This window comes from Mesoplodon densirostris, chromosome 19, assembly GCF_025265405.1.
Source record: "Mesoplodon densirostris isolate mMesDen1 chromosome 19, mMesDen1 primary haplotype, whole genome shotgun sequence".
NCBI lineage: Eukaryota > Metazoa > Chordata > Mammalia > Artiodactyla > Ziphiidae > Mesoplodon > Mesoplodon densirostris.
Genome location: NC_082679.1, coordinates 4,898,531 through 4,913,170, shown reverse-complemented (window position 1 = coordinate 4,913,170; position 14,640 = coordinate 4,898,531). Strand labels below are relative to the sequence as shown.

The 14,640-nt window shown below is 39.3% G+C and overlaps 1 protein-coding gene across 1 annotated transcript in view; it reads left to right on the top strand.

Annotated features, from left to right (window-relative positions):
- The window catches only part of LOC132480694 (zinc finger protein 69-like), a gene marked incomplete at its 5' end in the record, with an annotated part of 41,392 nt that overhangs the window by 8,228 nt on the left and 18,524 nt on the right, over positions 1-14,640 (top strand). Inside the window, one exon of the mRNA XM_060085075.1 lies at positions 6,276-6,429. Within this exon, the coding sequence (XP_059941058.1) occupies positions 6,276-6,429 (154 nt within the window). The remainder of the gene's footprint in view (positions 1-6,275; positions 6,430-14,640) is intronic.

Sequence of the window (14,640 nt, the reverse complement as noted above, 5' to 3'; positions counted from 1 at the left end):
ACTACATGTGTAAGTGATGTGCTCCTGTGCACAGATACCTGAGGAGGTCTGGGAAGGAAGACTGATATGGGGAAACATGCTTTGTCAGATTTTATGAGTGCCTTTGAAATAAAAGGAGTGAATCAGTGTTTTTCACTCTAAAATACCAGTACTGTAAAGTAGAATGGGAAGTTGAGAAACAGAAATAAATAATAGACAGGGTGTTATCTAACAATAAAGGTTTTAAAAATTATTCACAGCACGTTCGTCTTACAGAGACCCTCCTGTTCATGTAGGGACTCTCATGCAGCGTGTATTTTATTTATTTATTTATTTATTTATTTATTTATTTAAAAAGATTTATTTATTTATTTACTTTGGCTGTGCCAGGTTTTCGTTGCAGCACGTGGGATCTTCATTCCAGCATGCGGGATCTTTGGTTGCAGCATGCAGGATCTTTTTTATTTGCGGCATGCATGTGGGATCTAGTTCCCCAACCAGAGATTGAACCTGGGCCCCCTGCATTGGTGGCGTGGAGTCTTACCCACTGGACCACCAGGGAAGTCTCAGCATGTGTTTTAGATAAAGATGGGTATAATTTAGCCAAGACATAGGAGCACAAATTTCTGTCATCAGATAGACTGGAGCCAAATTATGATTCTACTGCTTGTTGTTCAGTGTTATATTTTTTTGTTTTAAACACTTCATAGATATAGTTTTGTAATTCAACTTCACACAGCGATGCAGTTTAGAGACTAAGAAGTAAAATCTCCCCTTCCCTGTCACATCTTAACACCATCACTTACTGTCTCCATCAGAAAACACTGTTCGTTCTCAGGGCAAATCTTACAGAAGTACATTTATATGTGGAAATGTGATTTTAGAAAATATTCTTTACTAAATATTTTGTTATGGTATTTTATTCTTCAAATTTAAATATCTACATACCATATATCTTAGACTTGTTTTCATGAACAGACATAGAGATGACTTTCTTTTTTGTATTCTCAGTGGAGCATTCTCTTAATGAAGATAAATGGGTCCTTTACAGTTTTTACTGTTATAAGAAAAGGCCGGGACTTCCCTGGTCGTCCAGTGGTTAAGAATCCACCTTCCAATGCAGGGGACGCAGGTTTGATCCCTGATCGGGGAACAAGATCCCATATGCCGTGGGGCAACGGAGCCCCTGCGCTGCAGCTACTGAGCCTGTGCACTCTAGAGCCCATCCGCCACAACTAGAGAGGCTGCGTGCCGCAACAGTTGCTCGTGTGCCGCAACTAAGACCTGATGCAGCCAAATAAGTAAAATAAATTTATTATTATTAAAAACAAAAGCCACAGTGGCTGTTTCTTAGCATGCCAACTTTACTACAGATTTCTAAGAATTTCTCCAGAATGGGAAGCTTGAGCATGATTACTGGGTTCATAATGGTGTTCATAAGGAAGCACAGATACTACAGTTACTAAATAAAGATTTTAAATCAACTGTCTTAATCGTACTCAGAGACTTAAGGGAAACCATGGACAGAGAACTAAAAGAAAGTAGGAGAAAACTGTTTCAAGAAACAGAAAATATCAATAAAGAGAATTAGAAATTCTAGAGCTGAAAAGTACCACAACTGAAATTGAGAATTCACTAGAGGATTTCAACAGCAGATTGACAATCAGAATAAAGAATCAGTGAACCTGAACATACGTTAACTGGAATTATCCCCTCTAAATAGAAGAAAGGTGGTAAAAAGAAACATGAACAGAGACTAAGAAACTTTTGAGACATTCCCAAGAATACCAGTATACACATAATAGGAGTCCTAGAAGGAAAGGAGAAACAGGAAAGGGCAGAAGTAATATCTGAAGAAATAAGAGCTGAAAAACCTCACAAATTTATTAAAAATGTGAACCTGCAAATCCAAGAAAGTCAACAAACTCCAAGTATGATAAATTCATAGAGAGCTTGGGCAAGACACATAGTCAATTGTTAAAATACAAAAAAAGAATGTAGAGAGTAGCAAGACAGAAATGACTTCTCATGTACAAAGATGCTTAATAAAATCAACAGCCTCTTTCTCAGAAACTGTGGAGGCCAGGAAGGAATCTGATGATATACTTAAATTTTGAAAGATTAAAAAAAATTCATTATCAGGCAAACTATGCTTTAAAATTGGTAATGAAATTTAGAGACTCCTAGATAAACAAAAGCTTAGGAAGTTCACACTGACAGACTTATACTACATGAAACACTAAATGGAATTCTTGAGGCCAAAATGAAAGGCTATAGCAGTACCTCAAAGGCACAGGAACAAATAAAGAACAGTGGTAATATAACTACATAGGTGTATATAAAAGGCAGTATTACTGTATTTTTTGGTTTATAACTCATTTTTTAACCTGAATTAAAAGGCAAATATGTAAACAATCATTATAAATCTGTTATTGAATGCAAAATATATAAAGAAGTAATTTTTGACAATAACAATATAAAGGGAGACAGGATATATATATATATATAATATATAATCTGCAGGGTAACCACTAAGAAAATAATTTTAACATATACAGAAATGTGAATATGAAGGGAATCAAAATGTTATGCATGTACAGACATACACAAAGAAGGAAACGAGAGGAATTACAAGACCAAGAAAATATTGGACGTACAGAAAGCAAATAGCTAAATAGCAAAAGTAATTCCTCCCTTGTTTATTGGGTACTTTTAATGTAAGTAGATCAAACTCTTCATTAAAAGTCAATGATTGCAAGAATTTTTATAAAATGATTCTACTGTATCTTTCTACAGAATGCTCGCTTTAAGATACTCAAATAGGTTGAAAGTGAAAGGAAAAAACATTGTGGAAATAGTTAGCAATCTTAGCTACACGAATGTCATATTAAATAAACTTTAAGTCATAAAACTGTTACCAAAGAAGTTCAAAGATATTTATATATATATATATATAAAATTATATACATGTATATACATATATATAAGGTACATGTAAGGTATATGTATTTATATACATAAAAGAGTCAATTCATCAAGATGAAACAACTGTAAACAATATATACATAAGTAGAAAGCCCCACAGTTTTTGAAGCAAAATTTGAGGAGAGATAGACAGTTCAACTATAATAGTTGGAGACCTCAAAATACTCTCCTTTTAAACTTTTTTTTTTGGCTGTGTTGGGTCTTTGTTGCTACGTGCGGGCTTTCTCTAGTTTTGGCGAGCGGGGGCTACTCTTCATTGCAGTGTATGGGCTTCTCATTGCGGTGGCTTCACTTGCTGCGGAGCATGGCTCTAGGCACATGGGCTTTAGTAGTTGCAGCCTGCAGGCTCAGTAGTTGTGGCACACGGGCCGTAGGGCAGGTGGGCTTCAGTAGCTGTGGCGCGCAGGCTCAGTAGTTGTGGCTCACGGGCTCTAGAGTGCAGGCTCAGTAGTTGTGGCGCATGGGTTTAGTTGCTCCACAGCATGTGGGATCTTCCCAGACCAGGGATTGAACCCGTGTCCCCTGCATTGGCAGGCGGATTCTTAACCACTGCACCACCAGGGAAGTCCCTCAATACTCTCCTTTTAATAACCAGAGAGGAGCTCATTAAGGAAATAAAGAACTGAGCAAAACTGTAAACCAAGCAAACACTGTAGACCTAAGAGAAATATACAAAACACTCCATATAACAAAAACAGAGTGTACTCAAAACTAGGAATAGAAGGGATTATCTTTGGTCTTAAAAAGGATATTTATTAAAATCTCACAGTTAACATCATACTCATTGTTAAAGATGGAAAGCTTTCCCATATAATCAGGAAGAAGCAAGTGTGGGGACACATTTTTGGCACTGTATGTCAACATTGTACTGAATATCTAGCCAGATAAATTAGACCTAAAAAAAGAAAGAAAGAAAAGATGTCAAAATTAAAAAAGAAGTCAAACTACATTCACAGAAAACATGCTCTTATACGTAAAAACATCTGAGCAATCCTTAAAAAGACCATTAGTGACAATAAACAAATTCACTGAGGTTACAGAATACAATATCAATACCCAATATTCAATAGTATTTCTGTACACTAGCAGTAAACATATTGAAAGTAAGTGAAACAATTCCATTTACAAGACCATCAAAAAGAATAAGAATTTATCCAAGGAATTGGAAGATTTGTACAATGAAAACTAAAAGTATTGCTTAAAGAATTGAAGGAAAATTTAAATAAATGTCAAGATATCCTTTGTTGATGGTAAGACTTAGAGTAGTTAAGATGGCAGTACTCACCAAAGTGTTATAAAAATTGACAGCAATCCATGTCAAAATCCCAGCAGCCTTTTCTGTACAAGTGAGAACCTGATCCTTAAATTCATTTTGAATTAGTATGGACCCCAAATACCCAAAATAAGTGTGAAAAAGAGTAAAGTTGGAGGACTTACACTCCCAACATCAAACCTAACTGCAAACCATGGATAAAACTGTGGTTCCAGCTTGAGAAGAGTAATACAGATCAAAATGATAGACTAAGAGTCCACAAATAAACCCATACATCTATAGCCTATTACTTTTTCACAGGGTGCCAGAAACATTCAAGCAAAAAAAGTACTCTTAAAAAGTAGTCTCTCCAGTTGTACTGGGACAACTGGATATCCATGTGAAAGAGAATGAAATTGGACCTGTGCCTCTCACCATATAAATCAGTAAATTCAAAATGAATCAAAGACTAAGTGTAACAGGTAAAACTATAATATCCTTAAGTGAAAGCATAGGGATAAATCTTCATGATGTGGACTGGCAGTGGATTTTTTTTTAGATAGGACACTGAAAGCAAAAGATAGAAAGACAAAAATAGATAAGTTGAGCTTCACCAAAATTAATAATATTTGTACACTGAAGGACACTGTCACATAATTGAAAACATAATCTACCAAGTGAGAGGAAGTATTTCCAAATCACATATCTGGTGTCTATTACCTAGAATATATGAAGAACTCCTATACATCAAGAACCAAAATACAAAGAACCTATAGCAAAGGACTTTAATAGAACTTTCTTCACAGAAGATAGAGAAGTAACTAAGAAGCAAACAGATGTTCAATGAAATTAGTCAATAGTAAAATGCAAAATCAAAGCTACCATGAGATATAATTTCACACTCACACCTGATACGATGACTATAATAAAACAGAATAACAAGTTTTGGTAAAGATGTAGAGAAGTTAGAATCCTGATAAGTTGCCGGTAAAGTGTTGTAGCCTTTGTGGAAAACAAAACCATGTGACCTAGTGATTCCACTGCTAGATAAATACCAAAAAGAAATGAGAACAGATAATTCAAATACATACTTCTGCATGAACGTTCCAGCAGCATGGGGCTTCCCTGGTGGCACAGTGGTTGAGAATCCGCCTGCCGGTGCAGGGGACACAGGTTCAAGCCCTGGTCCGGGAAGATCCCACATGCCGCGGAGCAGCTAAGCCTGTGTGCCACAACTATTGAGCCTGCGCTCTAGAGCCTGCGAGCCTGAGCTACTGAAGCCTGAGTGCCTAGAGCCGATGCTCCACAACAAAGAGAAACCACCACAATGAGAAGCCTGCGCACCGCAACGAAGAGTAGCCCCCACTTGCCACAACTAAAGAAAGCCCGCGCTCAGCAACAAAAACCCAACGCAGCCAAAAATAAATTAATTTTTAAAAAAAGTTCCAGCAGCAGTGTTAGTAATAGACAAAAGGTGATTACAACCCAAATGTCCACCAAGGGATGAGTGAATAACCTGTGGTTTACTCATACAGTGGAATATGACTCGACCATGAAAAGGAACACAGTACTGCCACGTAACTGTAGCGTGGCTGAGCCAAAAAATTATTCACAGTGACAGAAACCAGACAAAAGGTCACATTTTATACCATCCCAGTTATATGGAAATATCCCAAACAGGTACATCCATTGAGACATTGCATTACTGGTGTCCAGGGACTGAGGCAAACGGGGGAGAAAGAAGCAACTGCTGAAATGGGTAAAGGATTTCTTTTGGGGATGACTGAAATATTTTTGAACAAGAAAGAGGTGATGTTTGTTCAACATTATAAATGTACTAAATGCCACTGAATGGTACTTTAAAAATGGCTAACTTTATGTTATATGCATTTCACCTTGGTTACATAAAGAGAAGCCTAACTTGCTCAAAAGTATCTTACATGGATCAGTCAGAACATTCACTCCAGCCAAGTCAATCCTTACACGTCTGTTTCTGTAATTTTGTGTCAAACTCAGAACTCTCTCCTTGTCCACTTGGTGAAATGTGCTTTCCTTTCAGGGACTGTTGACATTCAAGGATGTGGCCATTGAATTCTCTCAGGAGGAGTGGGAATGCCTGGACCCTGCTCAGAGGGCCTTGTATACGGACGTGATGCTGGAGACCTACAGGAACCTGCTTTCCCTGGATGAGGATAATTTCCCTCCGAAAGTCGGTAACTACTTTTGTATATCTTTGCACTTCCCCTTGGGAGTCTTTTAAGAGCCCCTAGCATGCTTACGAGAGTTTCAAATTCCTGTTCTTAAGAGAGTGAAGCTGTTTGTATTCAGAATGAAAGGCTTCATAAAGTGGCTTATGACTAACTTCTCCTTTCTTCAGAAGTTTGGCCCATGCTTGATTAGTAGTGGTTTGTAGAATATTAGTCAGAAAGCCTTATGGCAAATTAAAAAAAAATTTTCAATCTGTGGTTATACTCTTGAGCTTCTGATTGAGTAGTTCTTGGAAGGGTGCTAGATATCTACACATTTAAAATCATCTCTAAACATTCAGGAGGCAGTCAGTTGATTACTTTTTGAAACACTTTTCTAGATCCATCTATAATATCCTTTCTTCTTAGCTGAACAAAGCACTGAATATAGCATTATCATGTTGGGTTTTTTTTATAAATTGAAATCTCTTTTGAGGTGAACAGTATCTTCACTATGGAACAAGGGGAAGAGCCCTGATCTGTGGAAAGTGAAGTGAAAATAGGGAAAAATACAGAGAGGTCAGGATGTATTACTGTTATTATTTTTTTTGGCCTCACCATGCTGCTTGTGGGATCTTAGTTCCCCGACCAGGGGTTGAACCCAGGCCCTCGGCAGTGAAAGCACAGAGTCCTAACCACTGGACTGACAGGGAATTCCTGGTCAGAATGTATTTAGATGTGAACTTAAATGAGAGCTCAGATGGGCACAGAGCAAGCTTCTTCATTAAATATTCTTTGAGAAGTTCTCCTCAAATGGGAAAGAACCATGGGAAAATAGAAGTCCATTTCATATGAGTTCTCAAAGGAAATTTAACCCTGCACAAGCATCCTTATCACTGTGTTACTCAAATATATGCAAGTTTAAACTCCCACTCTGCTATGGTACTCCAGCTCATTCAAAGCCAAAGCAAAGGCTTTATCATGACCTATAACACTCTACTATCTGGCCCCTCCTACCATTTTGATGTCTTGGTTTGAGAGGGATGGAAAGTCCTCTTTCCCCTTCATCTCTTGGTTTTCAGTTAATACATATCAGAGCTAAGTCCCCTATAGTTCTGACCCCAGGACCTATTTAGTTTTCTCCACATTTTATAGTTTTGGGAGAACTTCTCAGGGGATAGGCAAAATAGCTGCTCTTCCACTATACCTGGGGTGCCATGAATCTTATGGGGCTGTGTCAGGCCTTCTCGGCCTGTTCAGGCTCCTGAGCCATTTTTTCAGTTTGCCACATGTATGTAAAGAGGAATGGGGTGCACATTTTGAGGTTGTTACTCAGAAGTAATATAATGACTAGAGACTGAGATCCTCTTTGATCCCAGCTGCTACATGGTAGTATATCTCAGTCTTTCAGGCGTTCACCCTACTACAGCCTGTGGGTAGAGCATACCACCCCTTCTCAAGAGGACCACAGTTTGACCCTGTCATTTTTTTCTCATATCTTGTATTTTTCTCCCTCTTCAGCTCTCTGCCTAGTACTGGAACATAGAAAGACCTTAGTCGTTCTGATTTCTTTCTCTCTTCTAAGATTTTGCCTCTGAAACTTGTTTTGTTTTTTTTTTTTAATTTTAATTTAAAAAAAAGTTTTTGGCTGTGTTGGGTTTTCGTTGCGGTGCATGGACTTTCTCCAGTTGCAGCGAGCAGGGGCTACTCTTTGTTGCAGTGTGAGGGCTTCTCATTGTGGTGGCTTCTCTTGTTGCGGAGCACAGGCTCTAGGCATGTGGGCTTCAGTAGTTGCAGCAGCAAGCTCAGTAGTTGCAGCTTGTGGGCCGTAGAGCACACAGGCTTCAGTAGTTGCAGCACGGGGGCTCAGTAGGTGCAGCACGTGGGCTCTAGGGTGTGGGGGCTTCAGTAGTTGTGGCGCACGGGCTTAGTTGCTCTGCGGCATGTGGGATCTTCCTGGACCAGGGATCGAACCCAAGTCCCCTGCATTGGCAGGCAGATTCTTAACCACTGTGCCACCAGGGAAGTCCCTGAAACTTGTTTTTTAAACACACATTCCAGGGGCCTAAAGTTTCAATCTCTTTGCGCCTTTAGTTCATAGGCAGCTTATGGTGGACACTTTGATGTAGGGGGTTTACTGTTTAAGAGAAGATTCTTGGAGCAAAACACTGAACAATATGTTGCAATGTTATCCTGCTCTACATGCAGAAATGTTTCTTGAAGCCACTGGATAGAGTGGTCAGCATGTCCAAGAAACTAAGATAGAAAGTATCAGGAGACCCTGACCAATAAGGACCTCCAGTTGTCCTTCTAGTTCTTGTGGAGTTTAACAATGCCTCTCTAGGGCAGGGTGACAGTGTGGGTAGGAAACAATATGGTCATCAACTCTGAGGTGGCAATAAAAGTTGAAAGAACTTATCCTAAGGAGAACACTGTCCAAGTTCACAACCTCATACCTGTGAGACTGATCAAACTACTGTTCACGCCACATTGTTAATCCTGTGTGTGCCGTCCTTCATTCACTTGCAACAAATAGGATTCTGATATGTCTTATTGAGGAAGCTTATACATTTGAATGGTGCTGACATGTTTTCTTTTTTTAAATTAAAAACTTTTTTTAATTTTATACAATTTTTAAAGGCTACATTCCATTTACAGTTATTACAAAATATTGGCTATATTCCCCGTGTTGTACAACACATCCTTGAGCCTATCTTACACCCAATAGTTTGTCCCTCCCACTCTCCCACCTCTATATTGCCCCTCCCCCACCTCTATATTGCCCCTCCCCCACTGTAACCACTAGTTATCTCTCTGCATCTGCTGCTTTTTTGTTGTATTCAGTAGTTTGTTATATTTTAAAAATTCTACATATAAGTGATACCATACAGTATTTATCTTTCTCTGTCTGACTTACTTCACTTAGCATAAAACCTTTCAAGTACATCCATGTTGCTGCACATGGCAAAATTTCATTCTTTTTTATGACTATTATTCCACTGTATGTGTGTGTGTGTGTGTGTGTGTGTACAGCACATTTTTTTTTATCCATTTGTTTGTTGATGGACCCTGAGGCTGCTTCCATATCTTGGCAATTGTAAATAATGCTGCTGTGAACATTGGGGTGCATGTGTTTTTTTGAATTACTGTTTTGGGCTTTTTTGGATATATACCCAGGATTGGAATTGCTGGGTTATATGGTAATTGTAGCTTTAGTTTTATGAGAAAACCTCCATACTGTTTTGCAAAGTGGCTGCACGGATTTAAATTCCCACCAGCACTGTAGGAGGGTTCCCTTTTCTCCATATCCTCGCCAGCACTTTGTGTTCTTTTTGAGGTAACCATTCTGACAGGTGTGAGAGGATATCATTTGGTTTGGATTTGCTTTTCCCTGATGGTTAGTGACGTTGAACATCTTTTCATGTACTTGTTGGCCATCTGCATTTCTTCTTTAGAGAAATGACTGTTCAGTTCTTGTGCCCTTTTTAAAATCGGGTTGTATGTTTTGGTTTTTTTTTGCGGTATGCAGGCCTCTCACTGTTGTGGCCTCTCCCGTTGCGGTGCACAGGCTCTGGATGCACAGGCTCAGCGGCCATGGCTCACGGGCCCAGCCGCTCCGTGGCATGTGGGATCTTCCTGAACTGGGGCACAAACCCGTGTTCCCTACATTGGTAGGCGGACTCTCAACCACTGCGCCACCAGGGAAGCCCGGTTTTAAGTTTTTTTGATGTAATGTTGTATGAGCTGTTTAAATATGTTGGATATTAATCCCTTATCATTTATATCATTTGCAAATATTTTCTCCCATTTAGTAGGCTGTCTTTTCCTTTTGTTGATGGTTTCCTTTGTTGTGCAAAAGCTTTTAAATTTAATTAGGTCCCATTTGTTTACTTGTGCTTTTATTTCCATTACTTTAGGAGATGGATCCCCCAAAATACTGCTGCAATTTATGTCAAAGAGTGTTCTGCCTGTTTTTCTCTCAGAGTTTTATGGTATATGGTCTTATATTCAGGTCTTTAATCCATTTTGAGTTTAGTTTTGTATATGGTTTTAGGGAATGTCCTAATTTCATTCTTTTACATGTAGCTGTACAGTTTTCTGAGCACCGCTTGTTTGAAGAGACTGTCTTCTGCATTTTATATTCTTGCCTCCTTTGTGGTAGATTAATTGAACATGAGTACCTGGATTTTTTTATAGTCTCTCGTGTTCCACTGATCTATGTGTCTCGTTTTGCCAGTGCCATACTGTTTCAATTACTGTAGCTTGTAGTATAGTCCCTAGGGAGCTTGATTCCTCCAGCTCTGTTCTTCTTTCTCAAGATTGTTTGGCTATTCAGGGTCCTTAGTGTTTCCATACAAATTAAAAAAAATTTTTTTCTAGTTCTGTGAAAAATGCCATTGGTGTTGTGATAGGGATTACATTGAATCTGTAGATTGCCTTAGTAGTATGGTCATTTTAACAATATTGATTCTTCCAATCCAGGAACACAGTATATCTTTCCATCCTTTTGTGTCATCTTCAGTTTCTTTCATCTGTGTCTTGTAGTTTTTGGAGTACAGGTATTTTGCCTCCTTAGGTAGGTTTATTCCTAGGTTTTATTCTTTTTGATGTGATGGTAAATGGGATTGTTTTCTTAATTTTCTCATTCTAATACTTCATTGTTAATTTATAGAAATGCAGCAGATTTCTGTATATTAATTACGTATCCTACAACTTTACGGAATTCATTGATGAGCTCCAGTAGTTTTCTGGTGGTGTCCTCAGGCTTTTCTATGTACAGTATCATGTCATCTGCAAAGAGTGATAGTTTTACTTCTTCCTTTCCAACTTGTATTCCTTCTATTTCTTTTTCTTCTCTGATTGTTGTGATAATTTATTCAAAATTATGTTGAATAAAAGTAGCCTGAGTGGGCATCCTTGTCTCGTTCCTGATCTTAGAGGAAATGCTTTCAGCTTTTCACCACTGAATATTATGTTAGCTACGGATTTCTTATATATGGCCTTTATTATGTTGAGGTATGTTCCCTCTGTGTCTGCTTTTTGGAGAGTTTTTGTTTTATCATAAATAGATGTTGAATTTTATCAAAAGGTTTTCCAGTATCTATCGAGATGATCAATAAGGTTTTCATTCTTTTTCTTACGATCAGTATTTTTTTAACTGAAGTATATAGTTGATTTACAATGTTGTGTTAATTTCTGCTGTACAGCAGTGATTCAGTTATTTTTATATATATATATATGTTCTATTTTTATGTACTTTTCCATTATGGTTTATCATAGGATATTGAATATAGTTCTCTATACTATACAGTAGGACCTTGTTGTTTATCCAGTCTATATATAAAAGCTTACATGTGCTAACCCCAACCTCCTACTCCACCCCTTCCCCAACCCCATCCCCCTTGGCAACCACTAGCCTGTTCTCTATATCCGTGATTCTATTGCTGTTTCATAGATAGGTTCATTTGTGTCATATTTTAGATTCCATATATAAGCAATAACATATGGTATTTGTCTTTCTCTTTCTGACTTACTTCACTTAGTATGATAATCTCTAGTTGCATCCATGTTGCTGCAAATGGCATTATTTCGTTCCTTTTTATGGCTGAGTAGTATTCCATTGTATATATGTACCACATCTTCTTCATCCATTCTTCTGTTTATGGACACTTAGGTTGCTTCCATGTCTTGGCTATTGTGAATAGTACTATGGACATAGGGGTTCATGTGTCTTTTTGAATTATAGTTTTGTCTAGATATATGTCCAGGACTGGGATTGCTAGATCATAAGGTAATTCTATTTTTAGTTTTCTGAGGAACCTCCATACTTTTTTCCACAGTAGCTGCACCAACTTACATTACCACCAACAGTGTAGGGTTCCCTTTTTCCATACCCTCTCCAGCATTTGTTATTTGTAGAATTTTTTTTTTTTTTTTTTTTTTTTTGGCGGTACGCGGGCCTCTCACTGTTGTGGCCTCTCCCGTTGCGGAGCACAGGCTCCGGACGCGCAGGCTCAGCGGCCATGGCTCACGGGCCCAGCCGCTCCGCGGCATGTGGGATCTTCCCGGACCGGGGCACGAACCCGTGTCCCCTGCACCCCTGCATCGGCAGGCAGACTCTCAACCACTGCGCCACCAGGGAAGCCCTATTTGTAGAATTTTTAAGGATGGCCATTCTGACTGGTATGAGGTGGTACCTCATTTTAGTTTTGATTTCCATTTCTCTAATAATGAGCGATGTAGAGGATCTTTTCATGTGCCTACTGGCCATCTGTATTTTTTCTTTGAAGAAATGTCTATTTAGGTATTCTGCCCATTTTTCAACTGGATTTTTTGTTGTTGTTGAGTTGTATGAGCTGTTTGTATATTTGGAAACTAAGCCCTTGTCGATCGCATTGTTTGCAAATATTTTCTCCCATTCTGTAGGTTGTCTTTCCGTTTTATTGATGATTTCCTTTGCTATGCAAAATGTTGTAAGTTTGATTAGGTCCCATTTGTTTCTTTTTGCTTTTATTTCTATTGCCTTGGGAGACTGACCTAAGAAAACATTGGTACAATTTATGTCAGGGAATGTTTTGCCTATGTTCTCTTTTAGGAGTTTTATGGTGTCATGTCTTATGTTTAAGTCTTTAAGCCATTTTGAGTTTATTTTTGTGTATGGTGAGAGGGTGTGTTCTAACTTCACTGATTTACATGTGGCTATCCAACTTTCCCAACACCACTTGCTGAAGAGAATGTCTTTTTCCCATTGTATATTCTTGCCTCCTTTGTTGAAGATGAATTGACCACAGGCATGTGGGTTTATTTCTGGGCTCTCTCTTCTGTTCCATTGATACATATGTCTGTTTCTGTGCCAGTACCATGCTGTCTGATTACTGTAGCTTTGTAGTATTATCTGAAGTCTGTGATGATTATGCCTCCTGCTTTGTTCTTTTTCTTCAGGATTGCTTTGGCAATTCTGGTTTTTTTATGGTTCCACATTTATTTTGTTTGGGACCCTCTTTACTTCCTGTACCTGGATATCTGTTTCCTTTTTTTAGGTTTGGAAATTTTTCAGCCATAATTTCTTCAAATACACTTTTGACCCCCTTTTCTCTTTCTTCCCCTCTGGAATCCGTGTTATATACAGATTGGCACACTTTATTATATCCCACAGATCTCTTATATTGCTTTTATTTTATTTTTTCATTTGGTTTTCTGTCTGCTGTCATGATTGTGTGATTTCCATTATTCTACCCTTCTGGTCACTTATTCTTTCTTCTGCATTATTCACTGGGCAGTTGATTGCCTTTAGCTGAGCTTTCATCTGTACAAATGAGTTTTCTAGTTTTTCTTGGTTCCCCTTAATAGTTTGTAGTTCCTTTTTACAGTACTCTGCATTTCTGTTGATAGCCTTTATTAATTCTTTCAGTATTTTCAGTATCTTCTTTTGGAAGTCGGTGTCTGTTAGACTGAAGAGGTCTGTTTCATTGTTTGTTGTTTCAAGGGAATTCTCTTGGTCTTTTAACTGGGAATTGTTCCTCTACCTTTTCATCTTAATTATATTTGTCTTACCCTGTGAGTTGAGGAGAAGCAGTTGTCTACTGTGGTCTTCGAGGGCTATTTGTATGTGGGGTGTCCCTCTGGAGCCTGTGTGGACTTCATATATTTGGTGCAAGGGCTGCTTTAGTATGGATGCCTGTTGCGTGTGTCATCAGTGTGTGCTGATCGTTATCTCCTTGATAGGAGATGTGCAGGTGAGGTGGCTGGTGTCGGGTCCTGGGGTTTTAGGCAGCGGTGGTGGCTCAGGTGCACCCCCTGAGCACGTAAGGGGAACGGAGGTGGCTTGTGACCATTCCTGGAGTCTGGGTGGGTACCGGTGGCAGCTCCTGACCACGTCTGGAGTCTGTGAGGGTGGCAGAGGCGGATCGTGACCAGCCCTGGCGCCAGTACAGGTGGTGTCCTGTTCTCTGAGAGCAGGCACGTGCACAGGGAAAAAGGGTATGATGGCGAGTCACCCCTTCCCTCGCCCACCCCTCAAACAATGGTGCCTGGCCTCTAAGGCACCCCGGGCTTCCTCCACATGCACCCTCAATTGTGGTTGCACCAGAATCCAGTCTCCCCGCGCCCCACCCCCCAGACCTATTTCCGCACAACCATCCCCAGTCCTCTTCCCAGGCCTGATCACCAGAGCCTGAGTTCCAGCTCCCAGGATGTGCATCTCAGGCTGGGAAGTGCAGGGCAGTGGCACTGACTATG